General features: G+C 41.6%; 1 protein-coding gene across 4 annotated transcripts in view; it reads right to left on the bottom strand.

Annotated features, from left to right (window-relative positions):
* Nucleotides 1-13,868, bottom strand: part of LOC109958933 (protein shisa-9) — an 83,617-nt gene that overhangs the window by 54,184 nt on the left and 15,565 nt on the right. For all 4 annotated transcript variants that reach the window (XM_020597915.1, XM_020597918.1, XM_020597916.1 and 1 more), the window contains exon 2: nucleotides 13,043-13,678. In XM_020597915.1, the coding sequence (XP_020453571.1) occupies nucleotides 13,043-13,608 (566 nt within the window). In that variant the 5' untranslated portion in view covers nucleotides 13,609-13,678. The remainder of the gene's footprint in view (nucleotides 1-13,042; nucleotides 13,679-13,868) is intronic.

Genomic DNA, 13,868 nt, shown 5'->3' with positions numbered 1-13,868 from the left:
ACAGCATACATAAGTGAATTTTCTTCCTGGAGCAACAGCTGAACTCTAGAGTGCTTGTTTCCCATTAGCCTCTGATTGAACAGTCTTAACATTAAGGGCTCTTCTGTGGCCATTATACTGTATCCAAGTGGGTATTCTCTATTGTAGCTAGTTAGTACAGCTGAGGTTCCCATAATCACAGTCCATCCTCGGGGCTCTAATGATTAAATGTTTACTAACACAGGGGTAAATGGGAGTTTATAAAGGGAAGCAGGGGTTGGTTATTGCTCAGGACTGTTTAACACAACAGTGGCAGTGTGGAAGATAATCTGATTATTTAGTTTAATCAGAGTTTTTCCACTCAGGACATCTGCTGGCTGTGGCTTGAAACAATGGCAGCAACAGGGCATAATACACATGAAGCCAAAACAATGAGCTGAAAGATGCTACAATGCTCCATAGATTATGCGAGAATGATGCTACTCTTTAGGTCAAATCTCCGAATGGCTATGAATTTAGTCTGTCTTTAAACCATTAGTGCAGCAAGTTGCTTGGATAATCACACATCTCTTCAGTTACACCTCAATCAAACCTGAACACAGATCATTTTTTGATTCAGTACAACTTACATTTTCCTCTGAGTTCATTTTCCCCCTGTCCACTGCAAATAAAAGATCCATAAATTCAACTGCAGGGAAAAGAAACTCCTTAAGGGTACACAGCAACCAGTCAACTAATAGCTAATTTGCTAGGTTTTCAATTTGCCATGAAATGCCAAATGAAACAAAGCTCAAGCTCAGCTTCGCTACAAATGGCAACATTATTCTTCCTGTTTACATCACCCAAAGCATTCTGGGAAATGTAGCTCCAGAGTGTAATTACTGTCCAAATGGAAATAACACAAAGAATAATAATCCATCACTACGACCCTTTGTGTTTTGGTTTTAACATCAAGCTCTACAGTCACAAACAAATCATTTCTCTACAGGAAAGATGTGGAGGGTCTGCACAAACGCACTCTATGGTTGTCTCTCATGCACAAACACTTTGAGATTTAAATATTAATAAAAACATAAGAAAACTGAGACTTTCCAAAAATATAAATCAGGTTTTTTTTTTAGAATTAGCATCCAGCAAAGTGAAAACCATTTCCCTCTCTACCTGCCAGTTCAACACACATCTGCAGGAGACTTTAAGACTGTGTTCCTTGTGTCCTCCAGTGTTAACAGGCCACAACCTGGGGTTTAATATCTCTGTCAGTGCAGCTCAGAGAGCCTGAGGGCAGCAGACTCTGGTTTGGTTGGAAGGTGGACTCTCTAATCAGCACCGTCATCTCCTTAGTTCACTGGACCGAGCAGGTTGAAGTATTTCATTCAGGCATTAAGGACATGAGGGCATAATATGGTCCAACTTAGAGGCACATGGTGATTCAACAGTCGCAGCTGCAAAATCACAGCTACTCAGTGCTGACATATTAACAAGTAATGTGGAATTAGCAACCTGAGGAGGCAGCCAAGTTTATGAGGAGGAAAACAGCGGAGTGGGGGAAGGAAGGAAAGGTAGTGGAGGAGGACAGGAGTGGAGAGAGGGAGGAGGACAAGTTGAGCTGTGTTTTGACCATCAAGGCCGCCATGTTGAGATGAGAAATCTCAGTTCCCCTGCCATTTTCCATAGACTCTTATTTAACAGCTGCCCATTATATTGTTTTGATTCCAGCTCAGAGGCAAGACATTCAAATGTCTGGTCCTCTCTCATTCTTCACTCGCTCTCTCACCTAGTTCCCTGTTTTCCTGTCTTCTCTCTCTCCTGCCAGCGCCAGGGTTCCCTCGGCCAGCCTCACCGTTGCATCATGCTGACATTGAAACGTTGTAATCAGAGTGCACGTATCGACTGGTTCACTGCTGCCAAATGTGTGTGCGCATGAGTGCACATGCACAGTCTAATGGTGGTTTCTGGATCAAAGAGCAATATTCTTGCCAACATTTTAAGGTTCATGTTTTAGCCCCTTGTTTAAATCTGTTGCGGTCTTTGCATCCACAAAGGTTATGATCATTTTTTACCGCTGAGGCCCAGATGTGTCTTTACTGTTCTACACATTTTATATAACTGCTGAGATGACTACACACTGGATGTGCATGGTTCAGTTGTGTATAAAAGCAATAACAGGGGAGCACCTGGCAACATGGGCATTACTCTGGTGAAAAAAATAAAATGAAAATTAGAAAGAGTTGGCAGTAGGAGAGAGTGAGGTCACAAAATCTGGTCTCAATTTGATTCAGGTAACAAATGTAGTGTGAATGCAGGTTAATGCTGGGGAGATACCTTCAGGCCGACTTAGAAGGAAGAAAGCTGATAAACAGTAAAAACAATTTTGGCCAACTTGAGGCTCATACTTAACCTACTTTGCACTTTCCTTAGATACGTCACTGTCTTCGAGGCGTCATGTCTTTCCACTGATTCATGATCGATTCTTTGCCACATGAATGCAGCTCCTGGTTTACAGCCCGATTGTTAGCTTCAGCATGAAGGTCGCACTTGTTTTAATCCCTTGTAGCACCGGTGGGCGGGGGATTGATTCAGGCTCCGTGTTAATGGATGGATGCATGTTCCAAAAACAAGCCATCCTTGAGTTTGTAGGAGAAACAGAGAGGGAGCCCAGTTTTAGCAGGTGTAAAGTCTCAGTGGGGGTGTCTGGTGTCGATGCTATTGTCGATACTCAGTAAAAATTAGTATCTGTAACATCGATACTTTGGGGAAGGTTTCACCAAGCCCTAGTCGACAGTGGGAGTACTAGAAAGCTGGGCATGTCTCCAGCAATGATGGAAGACTTCCAAAGTACTTAGAAAGAAGAAAGCAACATATTGAATGAGCTCTTGGGTACTGTGATAGAGCCCGTTACTGGACAGTAGAGATACACAATACTCTGCTTCTGCTTGTGTAAATCACACCGGCCTCCTGTGAAGTGTTTTCATTTTAAAGGCCACAAAATAAACCGGGTCAGGCCACTTTGAGCCAAACACAGAATAAAGGCAGAAATGTAAGTCACAGATTTTAGCATAACTTACAGTAGCTGTAGTGTTTGTGTATGTGACATTGACAAAGGTGGAGGAGAAAAGAAAAACCAACGAGCATGTTTCTGTGCTTGTGAGAGGAAGTGCGTGTTAGTCAGATCCATGGCTGTGATCGATTCTATGAAAACACCTTGCTGAGAAATAACTGCCTTTTACACCTCTGTGTTGGCGTTAGTGTCGTTTTGTTGAGTAGGATGTGTGTGTTTGGCCCTGGTACTGGAGGATGGAGGGTGTGAATGAAGCAGAGCAAAAGATAAAAACTTCATGGAGGCACATCACCATTATATAGAATACATTTTCTACTGTGTCTCTGAATTATCAGACATGTTTTCTGAATTTAATTTGAAAAATTTTGGATGAATGATTTTTACTAGGTGTTACACAAGTAGTAAATTCCCCAAAGAGATTGGTCTCATGCTAAGATGCCAAGTCAGATGAGTTTCCTTCGTAGGTTGGCCAATTTACTCTCAGAGATAGGGTGCAGAGCTTGAACATCCAGAAGGGAGCCGCTACTCCTTAACATCAAAAGTTGAAGTGGTTTGGACATCTTATCAGGATGCCTCCAGGGAGCCTCCCTTTGGAGGTCTTCTGGGCACATTCATCTGGTAGGAGGCCCTGGGTCAGACCCAGAACACACTGGAGAGATTATATCTCTCATCTGGCCTGGGAACGCCTCGGAATCCTACCAGAGGAGCTGGAACATGTCGCCTGGGAGTGGGACGTCAGGACGGCCTTACTGAACCTGCTGCCACCACAGCCTAACCCCAGATAAGTGGTAGATAATGGATGGATTTACAAATGCAGGGTTTTCCCTTACATAGAAAGGCTTAAGTGTTTTTGCAGAGCACATAAGCTGAATAAACATTAAAAAGCCAATTAGGTGACATATCAGAATGAATATGCTGAAAACAGGGAGAATTCTATGAGCTTAAAAGGAGACCTTTGACTATATGTACAATACGTGTTGCTAATTTTAGTCCATAACTATTGTAAGGACACGAGCAAAAAATGAAAAAGAATAAACTGAAAATTCACTTCATATAATTTAAAACTCTGCAGCCGAACAAACCCCTCAACCTAGACAGCACCCAAACCCTCTGAAAACCTACAGAAACCCTGCAAAGGGTTGATTTTAAAATAAAATGTATTAATATTAATAAAACTGCATAGTTATTTGAGTACTCTTCTTGCATCAGGAAAGTTCGACCGGAGTGAAATATTTCTGTACTTCTTCACCTTTGGCAGAAAGATATTAAAAGATGAAAGGGAAACAGGCAGTCGAAGAGCAGATTGCAAAGAACTGAAGACATGCATAATAAAGATATGCAGATGAATAAAAATTAAGCTTAATCAGACATAAAGACAGAGTTACTGAGACTGAGTGAGAGAGGCAGGAGAAAGAGAGATGACCAGCTACAGTACTACGGTACAGTGGTGACGTTTGCTACTGTGCACGCTCCAGCAAACAGCTACGTGGAAGCAGTTGACTTTCTGTCAGGGCGACTTAGAACTAGCATCAGTCTACAGTGAGATAAGACCGTTACCAGGATCACCGGAGTGAAAATGGAGCCCACTGTAGACGGCGTGTTCCCAGACTCCATATAGACTATACACATAAACGTGACCAGTTACAGAGAGGCGTACAAACACACAATGTGACACACGTTGTCAACAGTTTTATGGAGTTTGCAAAGACTTAGACTGAATATTCACACTAACAACGGTGCCTCCTACAAACCTCCTACAGTGGCTCAAAAGCAAAGTGACACAGATCCTTGTTAACAACCCACAGCCCTGGTCAGAAACTTTATTTTAAAGTCACCACGCTCGATTTTTATTAAATCTATAGTTAGTGTCGTCATCCCCCCAAACATCAAGTGAAATGTGTGAAAAGCCGTGTTTTAGCTACGTGTCCGGTGTGAAATATGCTGTAACGATCTAGTAAATGTAGGTGTGTGAGATTTGATGAAAATCTGATATAATTATCACTCACAGGGAGAAGCAAAGAGGAGGAGGGACGACTTCCTGGATGCTTTTTTTGGCTGCTCTGGCATGAAACTAAACTGAAGCTAAAGCAGAGGGGAGATGAAAGGAGAGCAGGAAACTGGGAATGTGAGATGGATACTGCATTGTTTACATTGTCTTTACATAACTAGAGACAAAAGGAAAGACATGGAAAATTTAAAGAATATGTTAAAAGTAATAAGAAGGCAAATGAGGTGCAGAATACTTTTACTCTGAGCAAAGAAAACGACACTTTCACTGCTGCATCACGTGTCTCACTGGACTCTGCTGCACTGAGGTGTGGAGTCAACGCCGAGCACTTCCTCTGTGGGCCACGTGGGTAAAAAGACACATCTCTGTCCACATACACACCAATACTGAACTGTAGTTATTGGCTCTGGTGAAGAACATAAGTAGCCAAACCGCAGCATGAAAATTCTCTATTACAAGTCCTTCACTCACACTTAAGTAGAAGTACTATCGGCAACACAGCATCTCACAGAGGATCATATTTGGATTTTTAAATATTCTAAATCTTGTCAGTTTATAAAAACGTATCACGCTCCACTGCTGCTTTCATTTTACATAGTTTGCACATAGCAGAGGTGGAAAGTAACCAAGTACATTTACTCAAGCACTTAAGTAAAATTTTGAGGTAATTGTACTTTGAGTGTTTTCATTTTCTGCTACTTCATACTTTGACTACATTTCAGAGACAAATGTACTTTTTACTGCACTACATGTACGTGATAACTACAGTTAGTTTTCAGAATCAGATGAATGAAACTGAATTAAGCCTTTATTGATCCCAGTAGGAAATTCACAGGCTACCCAGCAGCATGTAAAGTACTTCACATAAGGCAGTTAACCCTAGCTCCACCTTCAATCATTAAAGTGATGAACACAGGAATTCAACATTTAATCAGTAATTAGAATCCAATAATATATTATACATTAATGTGGAAAGTGCCATTCTGCATAATACTTTTACTTCTGCTACTCCAGGTATATTCTGAAACCAATACCCTTACACAAGTAACTGTTTAAATGCCAAACGGTTACTTGTAATGATATTTTTACACTGTAGTACTACTACTTTTATTTAAGTAAATCATCTGAGCACATCTTCAACCATCAGCACATTGCACTGCCTGGAAGTAAACTGGATTATGTGTGTAGTATCACAAAGCCACAGGAAGTCATGCTGCTCTGCTGAAAACGTCTTCATGGCAAGAAGTGCCTGTGTGTGTGATGATAGATACGGGATATGGAGAGAGAGAAAAACATTATTGACAATTAAGCAATTTGTATTAGAATGGCAACATAAGAATCCGTCTCATTTGTGCTGCACACCCTCGAAACACAACCCACACAAGTATCTTTTACAACTCAAAGTTGCGCTTTATTGTTGTCAGGTTTTTAGTGATTGTAGTAATTATGACAGGAGTAAAAGATGAAGTAAGGTGATGTTACAAAGCACCAAAGTCCACCAAGGGCAGTGGTTGGGTCGACAAATGAGCGGGTGCTAATTCAGGTGACGCTCCTATGGCTACTTACGACCTATGTGGAGGACTTGCTAAGATTTTCATACTGACTCTTCTTCAAAAATTGAGTAATGTATGAACAAGATGCAAAGCAAAACAAGGCAATGCAGATGTTTAACTGACATGAATAGTAATAAAAGAGAAGGTGGACCAGAATGGTTTTGCTTGGATGTGAGAAACTAGCTTGGTTGGAGCTTATGAAAGGAGAGGACGCACTGAACGGACGCCCTGCATGCATGTTTACCTCAACACGGCTACCTGAACCTTTTGTTTTGATGTGTGCGTGCCAAAACTTTCAGGCTTTTGAAGTCCACCTGCCAAAGATCTCTTTGCCTTGGAGTGAGGTTTGAAAAGCAGAGACGCTGGCAAAGCAAAGATGGTGATGACATTTTTAACACAGACTGAAAATCTCCACAGTCATCAGCCTTTGCCTAAACATGCACAGAAGCCAATAAAAGGCCTAAACAATTGTCAGTGTGGGAGAGAGAGCCTCTTTCTGTGGGTGCTCCCCCGCAGGCTGGCCTGGCCTGTGAGGTTGAAATGGATGTCAACGTGGGACGGTGGAACTGTGGCAGAGCCTCACAATTCAGCAAAGAAAACTGAATTCCTGCTTAAAAGATGATTGATGAAGAATTTTAACAGAATGCCACAATCCACCCAGCCTGGTGGGGAAAGATGGCTTGGAAAGAAGACATGTTTTTAGACACTCATGTCTTTATGCTTCCTGAGTTACAGAAGATCTGACCAAGAAGAACATGGTCTATCTGAAAATTTCCTATAATTATCTCAGAGCTAGAAAATAGAACCAGAAGAGAACGAAGTTGTCCTGATGAGTTTTGATTTTTCTATTTACTAAGTGTTTCCTTTTGAAAGCTTGAATCCTGGACAAAAAGAATAAGAGGAACAAACGATTGCCCAACCTGCCGCCACCCCGCCTAGAGCCAGCTGAGGACTGGTGACTGTGAGCAAACCTTTTGACTTTTATTCCGATCAAGAGCTCAGCTCAACCATAATAATTGTAATCAGTATAACATTTTAGAGTGATGTTTAGAGATAGCATTTGTTGATTATTTAGGTTGTAAGCCAATACAAGACAATTATTGATGATTTCAAGGTTTATATTTTATTGCTTGCTGCTTTGCTGCAACTCTTAAGCTTCTATATAAAATTCCAGAAAAGGTTTAATACTCTGTTTATTAAGTCAAGTTTTGATGTTACTAATTTTTGTGATTTTAGTGGGTTTACATTTTTAAGTGGTAATGTTCAAGGCTGTTTAAGACTATGATATAAATAGTTAAATGCAACTTCCTGAAAAGGGAATCAGTGATTGAAATCAGCATTGGAATATTGACATAAATTTCAGACAGTCATTTAAAACCAATCTAAAGGAACTAGTTAATTGTTTACTCATTATTATTCAACCCCTTGTAATTCAAATGCCCCATCTTAGAACACAACTTGATAATAAATTTAATTATATAGTTTAACAATCAACAGTATTGATAGTATGCCAACCTTCTCAACAGTGTCTCAGAAAGTTAAAACAGGCCATGGTAACCCCGCGGTGTTAACAAGCTGCCTGGCTGCGGATACCTCACAGTGAGAACACAAGCTTTTCTGATTGGGCTTGTTGCTTGGGTGAATTCTGTATAAACCGGCTGGCTGTGAGAAAGAAGTTATATCATAAAAGATTTTATCTAAAATATCCAGTTGTTACATAATGCACACTATTCTTTAAATATCCTATCCTTAACATCTTATGTCAACTAAATATTGTGCAAAACAAATATGGTCTTCAGTGTCCAGTGACAGCTTTCATTGGTTATTTCAGACAAAACAAAACAAGGAGCCAGAGTATCCTGGTTTATATAAATTTCCCAGTACAGTAACATCTGAGGGTTTAAGGAGGTAGCTGCCACAATAACTACAGATTGTTATTATTTGGGAGGTTTGGGGTCTTATCCTGAATTAACAACATGAAAGAGGGAGGTCTGCAGGGAACTCTGTTCGCAGGTTCATGGTACTCAATTACTGAGTGAATAGCTCCATCATAAAACCTCAAGCAGTGTTTGGAGCTTTAATATGTTTCAAATATGCCACCTTAGTGTGAGAGGTTAAGCTTTATTCCTATTGTAACCCAGGTCAATATAAACATTTAAAAGGCAGATTAGTAATGTCAATATAAAGAAGGGATAGATTGTCACGTATGTTTTAATTGTATTCTTGATATGAAAGAAAAAAAAAGAATGGTTGTCATACTCCTTAAGGGCGTGACAGAGTCATGTGACAGAATGAGCCAATCAGTGAAGATTTAGCTTATACGGGAAAAAAAAGAAGAAAGGAAAAAAACAGAGCAATTGAATCGGTAGAAATAAGGAGACGATAGTTGGATAGAAAATGAAGGAAAAGTGATTGAAAACTTTCTTGTTTTGAGTATCCACAAATTTTTGGACATTACTGTATTTTTTTTTTCCTCCTGTTCCACCGTGGAGTAGTTTTGTTTTGTATGTTAAGAACGAGGACTTGGCCATTTTAGTTGAGGTTGAAGACCTGCCAGTGTTGCACACTGACCTTGGACACCAGATGGCGAGCCACCCATAGAGAGGACCATACATGGAAGACCTTTCATCTTAATGGTGCAAACCCACCGTTCTTGAGGGAAAAGGACATCACATGACTTTTCAATTCCTGAATTGTGGTAGGATCTAACCTTGCTACAAACTACGGGACTTACATGGTTAAAGAGACATTACATTGAACTTTCTGGGAGGTCGGAATCATCGACCAGAGTTATTTAGATGTTACCTCATTGGAAGTAGTTTATAATTGTGATACAGTGGAATTACAAATTATAAACTGTTATATGGTTAAGGTAAACAAGAGAAAAAAATTGCAACTTGGGGAAAAAAAAGCCGGCATTTCTAAATCTTCATACTGGGTCTGTGGTTTGTTGTTCTATAACTAGTTTATTCAGGCTGTTCCTCGGAACCTAGAATCTGGCCCTAGCTATCGGGAACACAGTGCTACACTATGTCCAGGGGTGAGCATATCATGGCCTTCATACACAATAATCCCTTGCTGATTTAACTATACACTCTGGGAGGGTACTGTATATTTTTCGTTCATCAGCATCACAAAGTTTATTCTGGGTTGAGATCAAGCACACAGGGAGGAAGTCATCTTTTCAGTAATTATTCATTTGATGGCATTTTTAATCAACATCTTCTTGGTGTGTGGTAACATTTGTTAAAGCCCATTGTCCATGTTATGCCACCCCAGAAATGCACACACACATATAAAACCTTCATTTCAGACTACATAATTCAGTGAAACGTTCCATCGATTCATCTGGCCACAGCTGTAACGGTTTCAGAAAAGCAGCCCTGCACGCACTTGTTTGTGCCTTGGCTCTAAACACCTGTCACAGGCAGTGATGAAATGCGCCACTGCGGCTGAACAATAAAGGATATAGAAAGCACTGCTGATGAAACACAATACAGTAAAGGAAGAGAGCGGCCGCTGGAAACGGTTGTTCACAGCCCCAGCGGGTCACTCAATTGCCTGTGCCCTTGAACACATTGCTCTTCAGAGGAATAACTTAGGATAAGTGGTACGATGCCGTTAAAAGGGAATGAGAGAGACGTCATGCTGCGTGTGCATGTGAGTGAATGTATTAATCTGGCTATGAAGTGGTCACTTCTTTCACCAATCCAAATCACAAAAGCCCTTCCAAACATGATCAGTTGTCTAAATGAGGTAACACACAAGTCCTATACGACCTATATGACCCACACGTTGTGTTTGCTACTTCCCTTTCATACGATCCATCGGATCATTTCTTACATTTGCAGGCGGAATTGCAAGAACTCCACCAAAGTTAATGACAACATTAATGCAGTCTATTATTATTTTGTGGAAAAACTTGATTTGGCATATTCATTCTCGCTGCTGAATCATGTATCAAAGGATTTAATTCATTTTTAGCTTTGCTTTGCAGCAGGTCCCACAGTGCAGACGCAGCAGCAGAAAGACAGAGCAGAACAAAAACACAAACAGCCGCTTTGGAGACGAGAAGCACTGCAGTGAACGGGACACAGTGGGGATACCATGCAGCTATAATGAGAAGTTCGTGTGTGTGTTTTGTATTATTCATCACTGCTCCGCTGCCTGTTGTGATTGCCGGACCCAGAGCTTTAGTACATTACCACAATAACAGCTTTGTGACTGGATTTATTTGTTGACTGCACAAACACGTGTAAACACACAGACTGTATGTCCACTTTCAAACTGAACGTGTCCTGCTGTCAATCATATGTAGACTGATGATAAATTATAAAAATGTGATGCACGTGCATAATGTGACAAACAGCTGGTTCATTCTGCACATAAAGTGGCAAATTCAGAAAACAGCTAATGAGCATGAGTCACAAAAACAACTTGGTTAAATGTAGGAAAAGATCATGGTTTAGGTTAAAGTACGTCTTCATTAAGGTTAAAGGATGTTCATCACTGTTACCACAGTAAAACCCATAGTTAAGGTCGTGAAACGGTCGAGGTTTAAAGAAACAGCTAATAGTTTGACAGTGGTCTCCTGTGTACAAGTCCTGTGTTGTCTTGCCCACCCGTCCCCACTGTCCTCCCTGTGTGGACTTTGTCACTATATATAACTTGTCATTGGACTTTGCTCCTGTCATAATTAAACACCTGGTTTTATCCAGGAAGGTCAAAGTGAGTGGAGTTTCACTCTCTTGCTCCAGGACAGATGTCGGGGAGGCTCAGTCCTGCTGACTGAAGATACGTTTCACCTCTGGTAAGCCTCAAAGACAAATACTGAAAACTTCTTGTGACACTGTGGCCTGCATCTAGTGACAATTACAAATCAAGATCATCTCCCAAACAACCCCTTGATCCAAAATTCATATATTCTTTTGATTCAGGGGACAAAATGTGCCAGGAGCTGCCACCTTTCATTGTGTTATGGGTGGCCTAGTGCACTACAACTTTAGTGGGTGTTGATGCTACCCTCCTCTTTCTCCTCCTCCTCCCTTTCTCACCCTCCCCTGGAAGGCTGAGAGCAGGTCTGGTAATGACAGAATTTTAAAGGAGCCCCCGTGGCCCGACTCTTAACACCCGACGGGCTGGCCAGTCACACCCAGCACACACACCGTCTCTCCCTCTTCCTCTCTCACACAAACAGATACAAACACACGCACTAGAATTAGCCACTGATTGTGCTCCAATCAGATCTGCTCAGTACCCCCTTCTAAAAACCACCCTCTCTCTCCTCCTGTTTACTGGAGGCTGCTCACTACCACAGTCAGAGTTGTGTCACAACAATCAATCATCCATCAGCACGACACAGCTATACCAATACAGAGAAACAGCTGCACAGTAGTTCTCTTCAAACATCTGTCCCTCCATATCACTGCCTCACCTCCATCTCTCTCACCATGTCCATTGCTCCCTTATGGTTTCAAACAGACATCACACCCATTATCACCTCACTATGATTCATCACCCAGCTGGTGACCTCCTCACCCACACACATGCAAGCAATTACGCTTGAAGTTACTCGCACACTGAAACGTGCATGCACATATGGTACTTAGCCTGAACTGAAATGTAGACCATACAGGTGCAGACCAAGTTTTCTGTTTGTACATTTAATTCAGTCTCTGCTTTCTTTTGAATAGTTTAACATACTGTTCAGGATATATACTTGCAGAGAGTTACATAACCCATGCCACTTAAATGCCTAAATAAGAGAATGAATGTAAATGCATCATGTTTGGAGCATCACGCTCACTATCAGTCATAGAGATATACGCTACATACATCTCTAAGTTAATTTTATAGGATACTATCCTATGCAACTACATACAGTAGCAGTCGCTTCGACTACGTCCAATCGTCCACTTTAGTGTTCAGTTTGAGCAGTGACAGGACAGAAATCGATTCATCTGCAGTGTTCGTGTTACCTGTGTACAGCTGCTAGCTAGCATTAGCTCCCGAACCGAGGGCTGAGATCAGGGTGCAGAGTAATTTTTCAGTCTGTCGCCCTCGTAGACGGGATCTCTAGGTTTGCTACAAGTTATATACAGTCAGCTAAGATTATGCATTCTGAATTACTACAGTCAGTAAAGTGAGATCTAAAGTGTTTAAGCAACTTTTTAGCCAAACAAAACAAAAATATATGCAGGTAAATACAGCACCTCCCTCCAGAACATCCAACATGGTGTGACCTGTGTACCTTCAGAGTCCCTTAAGTCCCTTTCCTGCTGCCCAAAAACCCATGTAAACCTCTGCTTGTGACAGCCATGGGGAGTTTCAGTGGTGTTATCTTTGTTCTCAGACCCTATGCAAATAATATTTATCACCTAGCCAAACATCACCACCTCCATCCACACCCAACATCATCCTTCCATCTCTCAGTTCCTACTGTACCTGGAGTTGGTCATGTCCGTCTGTACTCCCTGACTCTTCTCCAGCCCGAGCTTGGTGAAAATCCCGACCAGCACCATGATGGCCACCACTCCACAGATAATATACACAATCATGTGGGTTTGGTCCCGGTCTGGTTCCTGGTGGACCTCTGTGACAGGTGCCACTGGTCGCCTGGTGTTGGCCCACACAGGCGTATCATAGTTGGAACAAGAGGTCTGGTCCAAACTGTGAACTTTGAACTGGCAGCAGAAGCGGTAGTAGCAGGAACCACAACAGAACATGTAGATTCCTGCGTTACAGTTGAATGGCGGGTCCCATTGGCCCATGACATCATAGTAACCCCAGCATCTGTTAGTGCCAGTTGGAACTGTTTGGTCCTTCGTGTCTGGTGTGGGCGTCACCAAAGCTGCTTCAGGTAGCATCGAGGCCTGTGTCGTGTCGTTGTTGGTAGAGACCTGGGCTGAAGCCTGACCTGATGGCTGAGAGTTCAGTCCACCTAGACGGGTCAGACCCAGGAGAACAGCCAGTGAGAAACCTATCACGAGGGGATGCATAGAAGTGGCCATCTTGGACTTAGTGCTGAGCCTTGTGATGGTTCAGTGCTGATGTGTTATTGATGGATCCAAAGTAAAGGTCCTGGGTAAAAAACAAAAAAACAAAAAAGAAAGAAATGTAAACATCCTTTTAAATCTGTGAATGACTCTGAGCCTTTTAGCCAATACAAATCAATGAGATGTCAGTGAAAACATTTCGATAATTAGAAGAGGATCAGCATATATTTATGCCTGGAACACAAATAAAAACATTCAGTTAGTGCGGTGGGAGT

Source organism: Monopterus albus, unplaced genomic scaffold, assembly GCF_001952655.1.
Source record: "Monopterus albus unplaced genomic scaffold, M_albus_1.0 scaffold35.1, whole genome shotgun sequence".
In the NCBI taxonomy this organism is placed as follows: Eukaryota; Metazoa; Chordata; class Actinopteri; order Synbranchiformes; family Synbranchidae; genus Monopterus; species Monopterus albus.
Note: the sequence above shows the minus strand (reverse complement) of the source record. Positions and strands in the feature narration are given on the sequence as shown.